The 17,162-nt window shown below is 42.0% G+C and overlaps 1 protein-coding gene across 2 annotated transcripts in view; it reads right to left on the reverse strand.

Annotated features, from left to right (window-relative positions):
- The window catches only part of POU2AF1 (POU class 2 associating factor 1), an 81,215-nt gene that overhangs the window by 8,812 nt on the left and 55,241 nt on the right, over window positions 1–17,162 (reverse strand). For both annotated transcript variants that reach the window (XM_018567798.1, XM_018567797.1), the window contains exon 2: window positions 2,019–2,149. In XM_018567798.1, coding sequence (XP_018423300.1) covers window positions 2,019–2,149 — 131 coding nt within the window. The remainder of the gene's footprint in view (window positions 1–2,018; window positions 2,150–17,162) is intronic.

Below are 17,162 nucleotides of genomic sequence, written 5' to 3' on the forward strand. Positions count from 1 at the left end.
TGTGTCCCTTTCCATTCTTACTTCTCCCCTTCTGCACATAGGCTATTGAAAAAGAAAAAAAAAAATATATAATAGACTGTAAATTAAAGAGAGTAATATGAGTGGATAAGTGACTGGCAAAAGATAAAGTGATGATATGTGGATTGATATCTCCCAGGATAAATGAATGCATATGATGTCAACACTCGATATTTATAAGCAATGCTTAGTAAGATAGGGTCTTTTTCTTTTGTTTTTATGAATTTTGGGGGGTATTTTTTTTGTATATGTTAAAATGTGTTGTCAAAATTTGTGTTTGTTAATGGAAGTGTAATAATTATATGTTTTTATATGGCAAAAACTAATAAAAAGATGTTTAAAAAAAAAAGAAACCAGGTTGGGCCCAATGTATACAGCACAGATATCAAGACTCCCCACCACCACGCATAGATGTAGATCTCCATGTTCACACATTTCAAAAAGTGAGAAAATCTAGTTGTTCTGCCTGTATATTTTAAAAAGTAAAGTGGCAAATTTAGGAGCCTATGCTTGTCTAGCTTATGCTATCTACGATATCTGAAATCTACAAACAAAATTTGCACTAACTTTCTCATAAACCGCGACAAATGCAAGCATTAAAAAGGAGCATTGTAATTTTTCAACGTACTTTAAAGAAATAAACAAAACATTTCCACCTGCTCAAATTAGAAAAGTTAATGATGTAGGAAGCAAAGAGATTTCTGGATTGGAACTGGGCTGGAGGGAGTACTGGATTGGAACTGAAGTGCCACCTGCACATGCTACTCTCACACTCTCACATGACTATAGCAAGAAAAATAAGTAGAGCAATAAAATGTACAGGAGCAGATTTCAGGATGTTCTATTTAACCTGCCGTAAAAATGTTAGTTTCATCATGTATATGTACCTATGCAGACCCCACAATGCTGCTTGGTTTAGAGATAGTGGAAATAATAATAATAATAATAATAATAATACTCCACAACGGTATTGTTCTTCTATAATCAAAAATCTGATCTTATTTAAATATACCCTATGTTCATGATATACATTCAGCTAAATGTCAATAAAAGAATAATCTAAAAACATGACTGACAGTAGCTATATGTTCTATCCCCACCTCTATAAACTGAAGGTAACATTTTAAAGTCGGTATACAAGACTACTACATGAGTAGACCGTTTCTTGCAGCCTCTCTTCCCCTCCGAAACAAAATTATTAAGAGATAAAAAAAAGTAGTGTGTTATAATAACTTATTTATCTTAGTGAATAAATACTTTTGCAATTATTATTATTATTATTATTGTATTGCAATTGTAATCATTTAAATGAAAGAGCTTGGAGCGATGCCTATATTACAACACACATAGGGACCATGGGGAAAAAAAGAAGCCACCCTCCAGAAGGAAGGACAGTGTCAGCACCAATTCAGAGATGATTTAAGGATCTACAACTGAGAGATCCACAAATAAGGTACATTTGTGTTAATAGTTAGGGTACTTGAATGCATTTTTACGATTTAACTCCTGAGTTTAGTGTCACATTAATTTTGCTTTTCCCTTTTACTGCAATTCAGTTCATCAACATGGTGACTCTTGCTGAAAGATTCCAAATTGTGGCAAAGCAGGAAACTCTGAATTTCATTCTCTAGTGCTAATTTCAAAATAATAAAAATGTTTATATGCTCCATATGCTCAATTTTTACACATATATCTATCTATATATACAGTATATCTGATCATATGCAAACATCCTTTCTGTTTGTAAAGTTTATTCAGCACAAGACATGACTGTGGTGCAGCAATATTGGTTTACTGTCACTTTTCATGTTTCTCAAGCCTTACTAAAAACATTGTTCATGCAAAAGTAGTATAAAACATTACAAAAACCACATTGCTAATGACACCTACACATAAACACACCATTCAAGATAGCTGCTCAAGGAATCGGCATGATTTGCTATTTTCTAGCATGAAAAATGTTAGCTTTAAAGCTCATGATCTACCATAAACCACAATACCTGGGAGGTTGTAGTGTTAGTTGCACTGGCACTCCCTCTTTTTCTCTTCAGAAGTTCTTTGACTGGTTCCTTTACACGCACACCAAGGTATGGTCTGGTCTGACTGTTTTGATGTTGTTCTGAAGTCACGGCTGAAAAATTGATGAAAGTTTTTACACAATGTTTATACAGTTATGTGAACCAAGAATGTTTAATTGTAGCAATCACTATTGTGATCTTTTTCCTTGTTGCTTGCTTGAAGAAGGCCTCAATGTACATGCCCAAACTAGGGCAATGAGTAGCACACAAGAAGACTGAGAGGGCTCTGACTATTGCAAGCTAGAGGAGCTAAAAGTGGATACAGCTACACAGAACATATATAAACCTTTATTTCTTCACAGAATGTGCATTTTATTGTAGCCCGTGTAAGCTTCAAGTTGCTGGAGTTGTAGGTTACACAGGCCTATGGACTCCCATTATAACAGCATTGATTGGCCAAGCGTCGTCACTTACAGAGAATCACATGCTCCTCCATAACTAGAAATACAGGATATTTCATTTAGCTCCCAGCACTAAAACGAGTGGTGGGCAATGGTGTCCCTAGGCTTTTTGCCACCTGAGCTAGGGGAGAGAGGGGTTGATGGTGCATGCATTCAGAGCAGTGGGAGGTGGGTAGAGAAGACACAACCCACAACAAGACCTCTAATCAATGTTATACCCATGGTTAACCAAGTCCAGTGACGGGGCCCAATTCTGCCTGACGTTAAAAGAGGCGGGTGGGGAGATGTGTAAGGGCCATATACATCTACCTGCCCAGCTCTTATTAATAAATTAAAGTTGCAAAAAAAATTACAATTGCGCCCGTAATTGCGCTGCACATGTTACATATCGCCACGAACGCCGCAGTGAGAGCAATGTTTATACAGTTATGTGAACCAAGAATGTTTAATTGTAGCAATCACTATTGTGATCTTTTTCCTTGTTGCTTGCTTGAAGAAGGCCTCAATGTACATGCCCAAACTAGGGCAATGAGTAGCACTGAGCAATAATTCTACAGCCATCATTCACTGATAACACTAAACTGATGAGCGGTAAAAGCTTTAAAGGTTGCCTATGGTCAATTTTGGGTATGGTAGTTTTTTGCAATTTTGCGGGTGCGCGCAATTTTAAAGATTTATCCATTGTGACCCAGTCTTTTATATTTTACCAAAAAATTGGGTAATAATAATTGTATTATAACATAGGGGTCTATTCACGAAGCAGATGAAGGATCTGGCCATAGCTTCGGGCGATCCTTCGGCTAGCTTTGGCCCCAGGACCCCTTCGGTTCAGTAGAACCAAAGGGCTAATATTGCACCCGCTCTATTGCACCTGCCCCGATAATTTGCTATTTGCTATTGCAAATATGGCCAAATTTATAATTTTTTTCTATTCTGACACGGCTCCGTGTCAGAATAGGAATAAAAAAGAAAAAGCAGTGTTTCTCTCCTTGGCGGCCCTGGGCTAGAGACTCCCGGAGCGCCCGGGAGAGTTAGGCTTCTTTTTTTTTTCTTTTTTTTTTTTGACGGCAGCAGAACCGCCGGCCAATAGAAAACTGTTGGGCGTAGCTAGCTGTCACTGCTAGCTCCGCACAATCACTTTCTATTTTAATTTTTCTATTTTTTTAACTGTTTTTCTGTTCTGCTCGGTCTCTATGTTCGGCGGCATTCGGCTATTCACTCACTGCTGTTCGGCATCTATGAGAATAGACCGAACAGCAGCGAGTAGCCTGCCGGAGGTTCGGCTCAGCCGATCCAAATGTTGGATCGGCTGAGTCGAACTCCTTCTGCACTTCGGGTCAGCCGAACATGCTAAGCATGTGAAGCCACCCGATGTACGGCTGATTTCAGCCGATATTCGGCTGAAATCAGCCGCACCAGCCTGAAGTGAATAGCCGAACAGCGTTCGGTTTACTTCACTTCAGGTCGGTCTTTCTCTCGGCTGCCTACGGCAGCTTAGTGAATAGACCCCATAGTGTCTTAGGGTCTTCAAGTGGTTAAGTTAGGTAACATATAGCTACCAATTAGAATTCATTCTGGTGAGTTTGGGGTAAATTTTATTTTAAATGTATTAAGTTTTGTATTTTTAAACAGATGCTTAATATCTTTCTTACTACTTTATTTTGCAAATAAACATTTAATACAGGGTACATCCATGACACTGGTATCGCAGAGCAGAGCAGAATTTTTTTTTCTTTAACACTTTCACTCTCTAACTGAAACCCTTTATAGCTGTGTTTTAAGAGAGCAGGAAAGAGAAGGCTGAGAGGTGAGATATTCCTTTATTGACTCATTGGGGTTGATTTAGAAACTGTTCACTTAGCAATGTAAATGTTCACTCAGCCTAGTGAATACAGTAAAATTGTGTGAATCATCATGTTCTAGTAAAAATCCTGCTTTCAAATGTCCCACATGAGTGATTAGATATCTAAAATAAACACAAGTTCACCCTATTCACTTACAATAATTTTTTGAACAGCCTCTATTTTTGTGAATCAACATGTTTGTGCAACTGAGCTCTGTAAATATCAAATTTATTTTCAGCTAAAGAAAGGCTGTTTAACATCTGAGAGAGGCCTGGAGCTCCATCTGCAAATGCAATATTTAATATTAGCCCAACTAAAAAAAAGGTGTTATTTGTTTTTTTTAGCCCTAATCGTTAAAATCAATAAATGACATGCAAAAGATTTTACAGTTCTACAAAGTCAGACCAGTATATATATGTATATATATTGTGGCATTGTGAGGCAATACCACGGTGTTAGGTGGCCTCAAAGTAGCTTGAAGGAATTTGGTGTGCTGGTGTCATTTCTCTCATATCATGTGCAACTTGCGGCGCCATCCACAGTCAATCCAAGCACCCTTCCCCAAATACAGGGATTTCTGGTAAGGAGTGCAACAAGCCTTTTCTATCATATGTTATCACATTGGCCTCAACTCATAGTATTCTTGGACAGCACATTGCTCGTACATCATTACATGAGCATTGTGCTGTCCAGGCCTAAGTACCCCACCACTATAAGGAAGAAAAGGAAGGTCCTGTAGCATTACCAAACTTGCTAGAAGGCTATAGTAAAAAAGGTAAGTATAGTTTATTTATTTTTTTAAAGTGTTGGTGGGGACGGGCTTCGGCGGGGGGTGGGGGGAGGTTGGAGGGTTATGAAAGGTGAGGGAAAAAAAAGTGGAGTTTGACTTCAATAAGAACTCTAAAGTAACCAAGGCTTAAAGTGTTGCTATACATTTCAGAAATATTTTCCATATTTATTTTAATTTATACATGTTTTATCAGGGGGAACAGTAAGCAGGCTATTTATTTATTGCAGATATGTATATACAATGTACACAGTGCTTTACATACTGTACATTCACATCAGTCCTTGCCCTGACGGAGCTTACAATCTGAGGTCCCTATTGTACACATATACAGGTCTAATTTTAGACAGGAGTCAACTAACTTTCCAGCATATCTTGTGGGAGAAAACCGTGGTACACGGAACAAAAACCCACATAAGCACAGGAAGAACATGCGTACTCCTTGCAGATAGTGTCCTGAGCGGTATTTGAACTGGGGACCCAGAAAGTGCTAACCACTACGCCACTGTGCTGCCCCATGCCCCATATGGCACCCTACAGCAGTCAACTACAGAAGTCAACTACAGAAGTCCTATTCTTCTCCAATTTATAGTTTGTAGTTTTGTATGTTTGCCTCTTGAATATATGAGCATGTCTGGAATGTTTCTGTGACCACAGTTACTTATGTAAACACACATCAGCAGATATGTAAAAGAACAGGAAAGAAATTGGTATGTCTTTGAAGTTAGTTGTGGGAGAGCAACAAAGAATTTGCTCTACAATAAAAGTGGCATATGAAAATGTGTGGTTACAGAAAAAGTAGTTTAGTAATAAAATGTATGCCTTTTTTTACAGTGTCAGTAAATCATTGATAAAAGGTTGCTCACATTTTTCAAAATCATACCTATCTATATCCTGTGCGGTGCATTTTTAGAAAAAAAAGTATGTTTATGGTATAAAGTATAACATCTTTAATCTGCATTACATATAATAATATACATGGCCAGTGACTAAGAGCATATTTAGAGTGTATGCCAAACCAAAAACTTTTTAAAATTTTGTATACAGTAGGGAAAGAATAGAATCCCTGTCAGATTTTTATTGCTATATGTGTCCCTATTGCAGATTTTCTTCAATGCCTGTCTGGTGAATGCATTGTCAGCAGTATTGGAAGTGAAGGCAAATCTCACAGAGCCACAAATGACAGTAAAAACTCAATAATCCTTCACAATTCTACCCAAAACTGAAAAAAAAGCTTTTGACTTGACATACAATTATTTATTTATTATTGGTATTTATAAAGCACCAACAGTTTATGCAGCTCTTTACACACTACACATTCACATCAGTTCCTGCCCTCGAGGAGCTTACAACCTAAGGTCTGTATTTCATATGCTTACAAGGCCAATTTAGGCAGAAGTCAATTGCCCTTCCAGTCTTTAGAGGGGTATTCACAAAGCTGCCAAAGGCAGCCAAGTGAATAACCCAGCCGAAGTAAGTGAGCCAAATGCTGTTTGGCTATTCACTTCAGGCTTGTATGACTGATTTCAGCCGTACATCGGCTGAAATCAGCAATACATCAGCTCTGTACGGCTGCCTTTGGTCAGCCGAACATGCTCTGCATGTTTGGCTGAGCCGAAGTGCAGAAGGACTTTGACTGGAAGTGCAGAAGGACTCCAACATCTGGATCGGCTGAGCCGAAGCTCCGACATTCTGCTCGGCTATTCTGCTCAGTACCTATTTGGTATTGAGTAGAATAGAAAGTAAGTGAAAGGAAAGGGGGAAAAAAGTAGGAAAATTATTTTAAAGATTTAAACAAATAGCAAACTTTAAAAAAAAATAAAGATATATTTTTTAAATGAAAGAAAAAAAAAAATAACCAAAGGGCTCCAGCGGCCGAAGAGAGCCGAAGGATCACCTGAAGCTACGGCTGTATCCTTCAGCTCAATAGTGAATAACCCCCATAGAGCGTGGGAGGAAACCCACACAAGCACAGGGAGAACACGCAAACTCCTTGCAGATAGTGTCCTGATCGGGATACAAAGCGAGGACCACAGTGCTGCAAGTCAGAAGTGCTAGCCACTAAGCCACTGGGCTGTCTGCTTTAAAGTTCATGCTGTCCTAGGCAATTGTGAAAGATTGAATGTTTTTCCACTGGCTCCACTCATTTTGTCCTCAAAAGTCACAATCTGATCAGTGACCATCAAATATTTAATTTGCAAGCTGACATGTCAGATCCGAGGAGGATCAAACAATTGGGAATTCAGATAATAATGCTCATTTAATATTATGATTTTCTGCAGGTTGGCCAAATCTGAACATTTTCAGGTGAATAACAAATTGTCGGTTTATCAGTTGTCATGAGCCATGTTATGCAATATAGCTTTTTTCATGTTTTTTGAAGTGTCTATTGGATTGCACAATTCATTGATCAAGAGCTTCTTACTATGGGGTCTATTCACTAAGCTGCCATAGGCAGCCGCGTGAACGACCGACCTGAAACGAAGTGAGCCGAACGCTGTTCGGCTATTCACTTCAGGCTGGTATGGCTGATTTCAGCCATATATTGCCTAAAATCAGCCGTACATCACCATTTCACCATAGGAATGCATTTCTAGATTCCTATTGGCTATTTCAATTTGCAATACCCAATAGCAAACTAGCTATTGCACCCGCCCTCTGCTGCTGTCAATCATTTTTTTATGTTTTTTTTTTATTCTGACGCCAGCCAACGGCTCCGGGAGAGTTAGGCTGTCTGGAGATCAGTGTCCCTGGTTAGCTGTTAATCAGGGACGCTGATCTCTCTGCAAGTGGCCGGAGCCAGCCGTAAGATTACGGCTGGCTCCGCCCAGCTGTCAGAAGCAGGCTGTCAGCCGGCCAACGGCCGGCCGCTCGGCCAGCTTCGGCTTTCCCCTCAGCTCAGTCGAGCCGAAGCATATGCATTCGGCTCGACTGAGCCACCCGGCTGACTTCGGGAGCTGTACGGACTATACTGAATAGCCCGTACAGCAGCCCTTCTGTTCTACTGAACCAAAGGGGTCCTGGGGCCGAAGCTAGCTGGAGGATCAGCCTAAGCTATGGCTAGATCCTTCGGCTGCTTCGTGAATAGACCCCTATGTTTTCACTGGCATGAATCTACAAGCACCTTATCATAATTCAGTAAGTAGCATAGACTGTTCTGGTCAGTTATATCTGGAAATCAGCAAGCAGGTACAAGCAGACCAAGACCAGATCACATGATCTGGTATAGTGATTTGTTTACATACTCCTGGATATAAGGCATTTTGTTCTTCTTCTCTCTATAATGTGTAATCTTTCACAAGGCTAGTTTACACATCTACCTTTGCATGTTTACACAGCTCCTAGTAAACTCAAATAAATGAATAGTAGCACATCAGTGACCTAGGCCATATTTCTACATCAAGCTGTTACAGTGACACCTAATTGGTAACAACCTTTTGCAAAAGCTCTATCCCTTGTGTCATGTGATCTTTGACTAGATTTACTCCATTGGAGGCAATATATGGCCTGTTTTACATGCAGTAGTAATGCAAAGGTCAACTTTATTAAAATAAATGGACATATATTCATAAAAATAAATATGCATTCATTACTTTTTGCATTTGAACCAGAGCAGTGCTTCTTTTGTGCATTTACCTTTAAACCAATATTCTAGGGCCAAGCAGGGTCCCTTTTTTAAGGCAATATAGTGACGATAGGTAATGGCCCTGGGTTTAGCTCCAGTTGAAGCAACTGACAAGAGGACAAGCATCTAAAGTGGGTTGCTGAATGGTCAAACAATAGCATAGTTTAAAAGCATGCAGAAACCAGGGAAGGCGGTGTTCAGGCAGAGTTGTATCACAGGCAGAATGCTGGTACTTTACCTTCATATGGTCTAAATTACTAAGTGATGCCCAGTCATTTGTACAGTGTATTGTAATTAATGCCAATGACACAGAAAGAAAAAAATACCTTTAATGCCATAGAGTGTTTATGAGATGGTTAAAACATTTCAACTGAATATTACACTAGCTTACTCTGAAAGGCGTTTATATTTAGCATTATTTTGACAATAGTATATATCCAATTTAGGGACATTTTCAGAAAAGGAAAAAAGTGGAATTGACCTGGGCTCCCTGCTACAACATTCCTTCCAAAGAACACAATATTAGAGAGCATAAGATAGTGAAGAGCTCTTTTGTGAAACGTCAGGACTCCAGGAAGTCAACAGACCACTCCCTTTGATCAAATATCTTGGTTAGGTTTATGTGAAAACTATTTTAGTTTAGTTTTCAAACAGTCATAGTACTTCCCAAATTTAAAGACATACTGTATAATCACCCTGCAGATTAATTCATATACTTCCACTGCACACTAGACTGTATTCAAACATGAGGTGTAAAGGGTGCTGTAGAAGCCACTGACTGGTATTTGACATGGTTGGACATGGACAAATGAGGTAAATTTGCTAAAGGCAAATAGAATTTTCACTTTGAAAGGAAAAATTTACTTTGCAATGGAATTTTCCTTTAGCTTAGTGAATAAGGTAAAGCTCTGTTGACTTCCATCATCCAATCATCTGCAAGCAAATATACTGTTTTTTTTATTTCCCTTGCTTATGATTGGGTATTCTTTGTAAAGTGAAATTTCACCACATTCAGTAGGCTAACGGGAAATTCCATTGCAAAGTACAAATTTCCTTTGCAAGTTGAACAACCTATTTGCCTTTAGTAAACCATCAATCCCCTACCAAAGTGCTCCCCAGACAATCACTTTGGGGTCTACTCACGAAGCAGCCGAAGGATGTAGCCGTAGCTTCGGCCGATCCTTCGGCTAGCTTCGGCCCCAGGACCCCTTTGGTTCAGTAGAACCAAAGGGCTGCTGTACGGACTATTCACTATAGCCCATACAGCTCCCGAACTTGGCCGAGCAGCTCAGTCGAGCCGAATGCATATGCCTCGGCTCGGCTGATCCGCGCTGAAAGCCGAAGCTGGCCGAGCGGCCGGCCAAAGCCGCTCCCGGCCTCAAAGGAGAGAAACACTGCTTTTTCTTTTTTTTTCTTTATTCTGACACGGAGCCGTGAAGCTTAGTGAATAGACCCCTTTGGTAAGGGATTGATGATGATTATAGGCATGGTCTAGCATAGTGGGGGTAGTTTTTTTAGGTTAGTGCAAATATTAGAACTATGATGGTGGGGGTTAGGTATCATTGTGGGTTCATAGATTAGATAGATTGGAAAGATTGTTGGTGGATGGGATTGAGAATAGACCACAGTGGTCACCAGGAGGGAGATTTTTGATGGTTTATGTTGGGGTATCATGGGAATGAATTGTGTTTGGATGGGAATCTTGGGGGTGGATGGGTGTTTGATTTGGGATTATATTGGGATGCATAGTAAGTGTCACATGGGTGGAATCAATTGTATATACTATTGATATGAGTATTTTGTGGTGTGATAGGATTATAGATTTCTTCTTGTGGCTATACTATGTGAAGGTAATTTTGGGAACAGCTGGTCAAAAGAAAGTGCATATCTGGGCCCCTGCCTATATTTTCCTTGTGGTCCCACCACAACCTATGGGGGGGAGGGCTTTTTGTTGCCTCTCCTTCCCTGGCTTGACCCCTGCTTGTCCTGATTTTCTCTGGTAAGTAGGAAAAAAATAGGACACTATAAGTTAGGTGTATAAATATTGAAGTGGTTGCTAATGTTTTGAAGAATTCCCAAACAATGGACTAATTCTGTGTTTACAACAGATGAATTTCCTCTTATCCCCTGAGGAAGCACATCAGCGAAACCCATCGGGTACAAAACGCATGTCACAGTAGACACATGGTCTATTAATGTGCCACATAAATGGACTGCATTGTTACAACACACAAATTAGTGATTTTGCTATGAATATTGGTATATATGTATTAGAAATTGTACATGTGGCTGCGGAAGGCTCAATTGAGGGGATCTGTTTGCAAAAAATAGTTTTTAGTATATTTATTCATGTATTTTACCAGTTGTTGAAAATAATAAACTGATGATATTCTTAAATTAAGTCAAAGTCTGGCGCTTCTTAAAACCCCATATGGACAAAAACATGATATGCTGAACTTTTATTAAGGGGTGAGGTGTCAGGCCACATGGAAATATTAACCCTGAGGAGATATTAGTAGAATTGTTTCGCAAACAATACATAAAACATTTGACATTGCCAATTTTTTTTTATGTAGTTTAACCACAATTGATGTAAACTATCAGGGTGATATGTATAATGAGAGGGTAATTAAAGTCAGGTATTCCATTCAATAGATCAGCTGGTCAAGTCAATACAGGTGTGGGTTTGGCCTATCTTAACATTTACAAAAATCACACTACATTGCTTATCTAAAACCAGAACTTATTTTTAAACATGCTAATAGATTTCTGTAGCTAGAATTATCATCTTAGATTTCTGCCTAGAGAGGCTGTGAAATCACCAGACTACTGTTACAGAAGGCTGGCAGGCTATGTCTGTATTATTTGTAGCAAAGCTAATACATGTTTATGACTCTAAAGTGACATTAAACTCAGGAGCTAAATCTTTAAAAATGTATTTGAATACCTTGCCAATTAACAATCATGTATTTTATTTGTGTATCACTCAACTGTAGATCCTCAAATCATCTCTTAATTGGTGCTGACACTGTCCTTCTTTCTGGAGGGTGGCTACCTTTGTTACCCATGGTCCCGGGGTAACCAGTTTAGTGTCACCTTATATTGGAGGTCTGTTTCATCCCACTGTTTTTTATACAGTGAGACTTTTTTTTCCAACAGTAATACAATTTTTAAGGCCAGTTGTAGCAGAGAATGTTTTGTTGAAAAAAGAAACGTATAATAAAAATATATTTTACACATAAATTTGTAAACATATTTATATATTGGTGATAGGAAGAAGTTTGTTATTTTCTTCTGTTCCTTTGTATGTTAAACTGATAGGCCTAGCCTACACCATTGTCATTGCATGGTTTGCAAAATGATTCCTTTGACTTTTGCATGAGTAATTGCTCCATGTCCCTTTAAAGTTGTGTCCATTAGGCCTGTGTTGGATTTTTCAGTTTTTTTCCGGAAGACTGCATTTTGTAATAATGTTTTTTTTTTAATTTTGTTTTACTTCCTGGTATGGTGCCATAGCCAGTGGCTCACAGCTTTCCCCTGGGATGGCTACACCAACAGTGCCTTCCAGAAAGATCTGGTTTGGAAACTGCAAGATCTCACAAGATTCTGGTCAAAATCACGGGGGCAAAGTTATTTTTTTCATAGAACTTCCCAAGATCTGGTGTTCACATCATTGGTGGGATGAGAATAAAGTAGAAGAAACTAGCCAACCATGACATGTTTTATTTTTTGACCTGCGGGGGAGACGGACCACTGAGATGGGGAAAAAGTAGAATAAAGAGGCAAGTAGCTAATAATACCTTTATTGTTTTTTTCTACAGAGATTACATAAATGTTGTCAGATTTATTAAACTATTTTTCTTGCATCTGCAATCTGTAACTCTGATAGCATTGTAGTTGAGAATGAGTAATACAGTATCAAAAGTGGCTAATGAAACATATCATATACAATGTATTTGTGGACAAACGCACCATTGTCATTAACAGAATTTAACACTACCACAGATAGTTCTTTTCAATTTGTTTTCCCCTGCTGTACTTTGGTTGAACTTTCAGTTATTGAATAAATGTATCTAATGATTACAACTGTAGGGTTTGTCACGCAATATGTCTGCTCTATTCATTAATATGATTAAGTACTGGTACGCACCTTAATAGTTCTGCACTGAACTGTTTTTCCAAAATCACAAAAGCTTACATCAGGGCGTTATATTTTATCTGATGGGCAAGTTAGCACATTTCATAGTAATTATGTATTCAGCATAAAGCTGTAGATATTGCTGGAAACAACATTTAGAACTAAGGATGCATGCAGCCATTCAGAATCATCTGATTTTACCCGCCCTCTGCTGCAGTTCTCCATCAGGTCCATCAGCAAAGGGTGGATACAATGCTAGTTTACTATTAAAGAAAAAAAAAGAAAAATCAGTGTTTCTCTCCTGGGCGGCCGGGAGTGGGAGGCTCCCAGAGCGCCCGGGAGAGTTTTTTTTTTTTTTTACTGCAGCAGAGCCGCCGGACAATAGGAAACTATTGGGCGGAGCTAGCTGTCACTGCTAGCTCCGCACAATCGTTTTATCGTTTTCTATTTACTTTTTTTTTACTTTTTTCACTCTTTTTCTGTTCTGCTCTGTCCCTCTGCTCGTTCCCCCCACTCAGCGGCATTCGGCTATTCACTCACTGCTGTTCGGCATCGGAATAGGCCGAACAGCAGTGAGTAGCCTGCCGGAGGTTCGGCTTAGCCGATCTAGATGTTGGATCGGATGAGTCGAACTCCTTCTGCACTTCGGGTCGGCCGAACATGCTGAGCATGTTCGGCCGACCTGAAGCCACGTGAAGCAAGCCGATGTGCGGCTGAATTCAGCCGATGTACGGCTGAAATCAGCTGTACCAGCCTGAAGTGAATAGCCGAACAGTGTTTGGCTCACTTCACTTGGGGTCGGTTGTTCACTCGGCTGCCCTCGGCAGCTTCATGAATAGACCCTATGATTTATGTTACCTACTCCTGACCAAGGCATTGTCTCAACAGTTTATGGTCTCTATATGGTTTTTAACATTTTATTGAAAGGTAGGCTCAGCCGAAGTGCTAGATCTCTGTCTATATTCTATGTGCTAAGCAGCACATAATATGGAAGAGTTTTAGTTTTTAAATTACACTTTGTTCTGTGAAACTATCATCTGGGGCACAGTAATTAAGTAGCATTTTGTGGGTACAAAGACTTTGCCATCAGTGTGCAATGTATACAATATATAATAGTACATTCTTTTTAATTACCCCTTCCTCCTTGAAGCACTCTGTATTTTAAAGAACAACTCTGGGCATAACTATTCCTTTTTTTTTAATAAATTCTTTATTTAACATTTTCGTCCATTGTGTATAGAAAAAAAAAACATACAACTTAGGTACAGTATGGAGGTAAAAGAGAACATTTTATACATAGGGAAGTACCACACTTCAACCTCGGTCTAAGTGATCAGACTTAGTGTGGTGGGGCTCTGCGCACCAGAGTAACATGTGTCAGGTTATCCTGAGAGCCTTTAGACCAGAGTGATAGATACGTGTAGGCAGTTCGGCATCTCGGGTGAGGCAGGACATGAGAGGCTGTATACTACTGATACCCCGGGAGCGAGCTCCAGTGCACAATTTGGAGGAGGTGCCTTTAATTGAGCTGGTGAGGTCCTCCGTGGTCATTTATTTTAGTGAACCAGAGTTTGAGTGAAGGTGGGGCTTCCAGTTTCCACAGTAGCGGTATACAGGCACGCGCCGAATTAAGCAAATGTATCAGCACTGATGAAAATTGGTTATGGTGGAGGAGGAAGAATGCAGGGTCTTCCGGGACGTGGTGGTCTGTGAATTTCTGGCAAATCCGCCGCACCTGAGTCCAAAAGGGCGTCAGTTTCGGACAGGACCAGAACATATGGAGCATGTCTGCAGGGGAGGAGGCGCACCTCCAAAACAAATCCGGGACCTCGCCATACATCTGGTGGAGTCTGTGGGGAGTTCTATACCAGCGGGTTAGAACCTTGTAACTCGATTCCTGGTATTTGTTACAGATTGACGACTTCAGGGAGAGCTGTAGCAGCCTGGTCTGGTCGTCATGCGAGAACTGGATCCCCAGTTCCCTTTCCTATTGTCCCAGAAAGTGAAGCGGCGTGTCCAGGTCTGCCTCTATGATTAGTTTGTAACATAAAGACAAAGTCTTAGTTAAGGGACCCGTGTCCAGGCAGGTGCGTTCGAAGTCCGACGGGGTGCGGGCATGCAAGGCAGGATCCGGAAGCAAGGAAAGGAAGTGGGAAAGCTGGAGCTGATGCCAGTAACCGGGCTCTCCCAGGGCCGTGTCTAGCAAGAGGGCTTGCAAGGACTGCCACTGGGTGCCCTGGAGGAAATGCATCACCCGAAATCAGCCCAGGGCCGAGAGGTGGCAGAATAAGCCGTCCTCCAGGCCCGGGGCGAACCCAGGGTTCCCCAGGACCGGGTACATGGGTGAGGGCGAGGGGGACAAGCCGAACTTCCCAGACGCCCTCTGCGCCATCTGCCAAGTAGGGCCCACCGTCGGGTGCTTCCGCAGCTGTCCAGGGAGAGCTCCCTCACACCATGGTAGAGCTGGCAAGGGAATCGGGGTTACAGATTGCTCCAGTGTCACCCAGGGCTTGGTTTCGCTGTGCCGACACCAATCCACCACACGAGTCAAGTGGGTTGCCATGTAATAGAGGTAGAGGTCCGGTAGGGCCAGGCCCCCAGTCCGTTTAGGGCGTCACAGGATCGCCAGGCCAAGTCTGGGGGTCTTACCTGCCCAAATGAAGTTTGTGATCGCGGCCTGCAGTGATCGGAAGTAGGAGCGAGGGATAAAAATTGGAAGGGCCTGAAAGGGATGCAAGAAGCGTGGAAGGATATTTTGCTTAACAACATTACTACGACCCATCCAAGAAAACGTGTGCCGTACCCACCCACCCAAGTCCGATCTAACCTTCTGGAGTAGGGGAGGGAAGTTGATACTGTACAATTGCATCAGATCCCGAGGAAGCCTCACCCCTAGGTACTTAAGGGAGGCGGGGGACCATTGATAGGGGACGTTTTCCTGTACAAGGGCTAGCATCTGTGGGGGCACCGTCAAGTTCAGGGCTTCTGATTTTTGGGTATTGATATGGAAGTTGGACAGTTCGCCGTATTGGCGAAGTGCGGAAATTAGGTTTGGTAGTGTTGTAGCAGGGGAGGAGACAAAAAACAGTAGGTCGTCTGCATAAGCAGCAATTTTATGTTGGTGATGCCCCGAATGTCCGGATGTGCTCGCACGGATCGTAACAGTGGTTCGAGTGTCAGGGTGAAGATGAGGGTGGAGAGTGGACATCCCTGCCTGGTACCATTACTTATGTCAAAGGAGTCAGAGAGAACACCGTTGACACTCACCCTGGCCGAGGGCCCAGAATACAGGGCGAGTATCCAGGAGAGCATACCCGGGCCAAGCCCGATGTGCTCCAGTGTGAGGCGGAGGAAGGACAAGTCGACCCTGTCGAAGGCCTTCTCCGCGTCAGTGGACAACAGGAGACTAGGAGAGGCCTTCCACTGGGCCGAGTGGATGATATTGAGGGCCCGAATGGTGTTGTCCCTCGCCTCCCTGCCGGGGATAAAGCCCGACTGGTCCGGGTGTATCAGAGAGGGGAGGTATGGCAGGAGACGCGTGGCGAGGACCTTAGCAAAAAGCTTAGTGTCGACATTTAAGAGGGAGATAGGGCAGTAGCTCTGACACACTGAAGGGTCCTTGTCCGGCTTAGGGATCACTGCTATCTGGGCTCACAGGGCGTCTCTAGGGAGCGAAGGGAAGTCTTTGATTGAGTTCCAGGCTGCAAGCATATGCCCATAGAGTAGAGCAGGAAATTTCTTGTAATATGGAAGGGTGAAGCCATCAGGGCCTGGGGCTTTGCCCGTGTTGGTTTGCTTGACGGCCGCCTCCAGCTCCTCCATGGAGATAGGGTCCTCCAAGGAGGACCGTATCTCGGCGGGGAAGCAAGGCATACTGGCTTCCTGCAGGTAAGTATGAATGCGCTGTTGCCGTGCGGACACGGCCGAAGTGGTCTGAGGGGCCAGTAGGTTGTAAAGGGTGGCGTAGTAATCGCGGAATGCGGCGGCTATGTCCTCCGATAGGTGGCAGGCGCTTCCAGAGGGGGCCTTAATTACCGGTACAAAGGTTTGGGCAGGTTGTTGGCATAAGGCTTGCGCGAGGGAGCGGCTGCACTGATTCCCGTACTTGTAAAAATGCCTATATCCCTTGTAATGCCTGTATCCCCCACACATCGGCTAGTTGGTGAGCGTGTAGCAATTTCCGTAGGCGCCTCAGCGCATTGAAGGGCAAATGGGAGGTCGGGTTGGTGGAATCCGCCTCGGGGTCCAGGTGTAGGTTAAAATCCCCCCCG

This window comes from Nanorana parkeri, unplaced genomic scaffold (genome assembly GCF_000935625.1).
Source record: "Nanorana parkeri isolate BGI_ZX_2015 unplaced genomic scaffold, ASM93562v1 scaffold1094, whole genome shotgun sequence".
NCBI lineage: Eukaryota > Metazoa > Chordata > Amphibia > Anura > Dicroglossidae > Nanorana > Nanorana parkeri.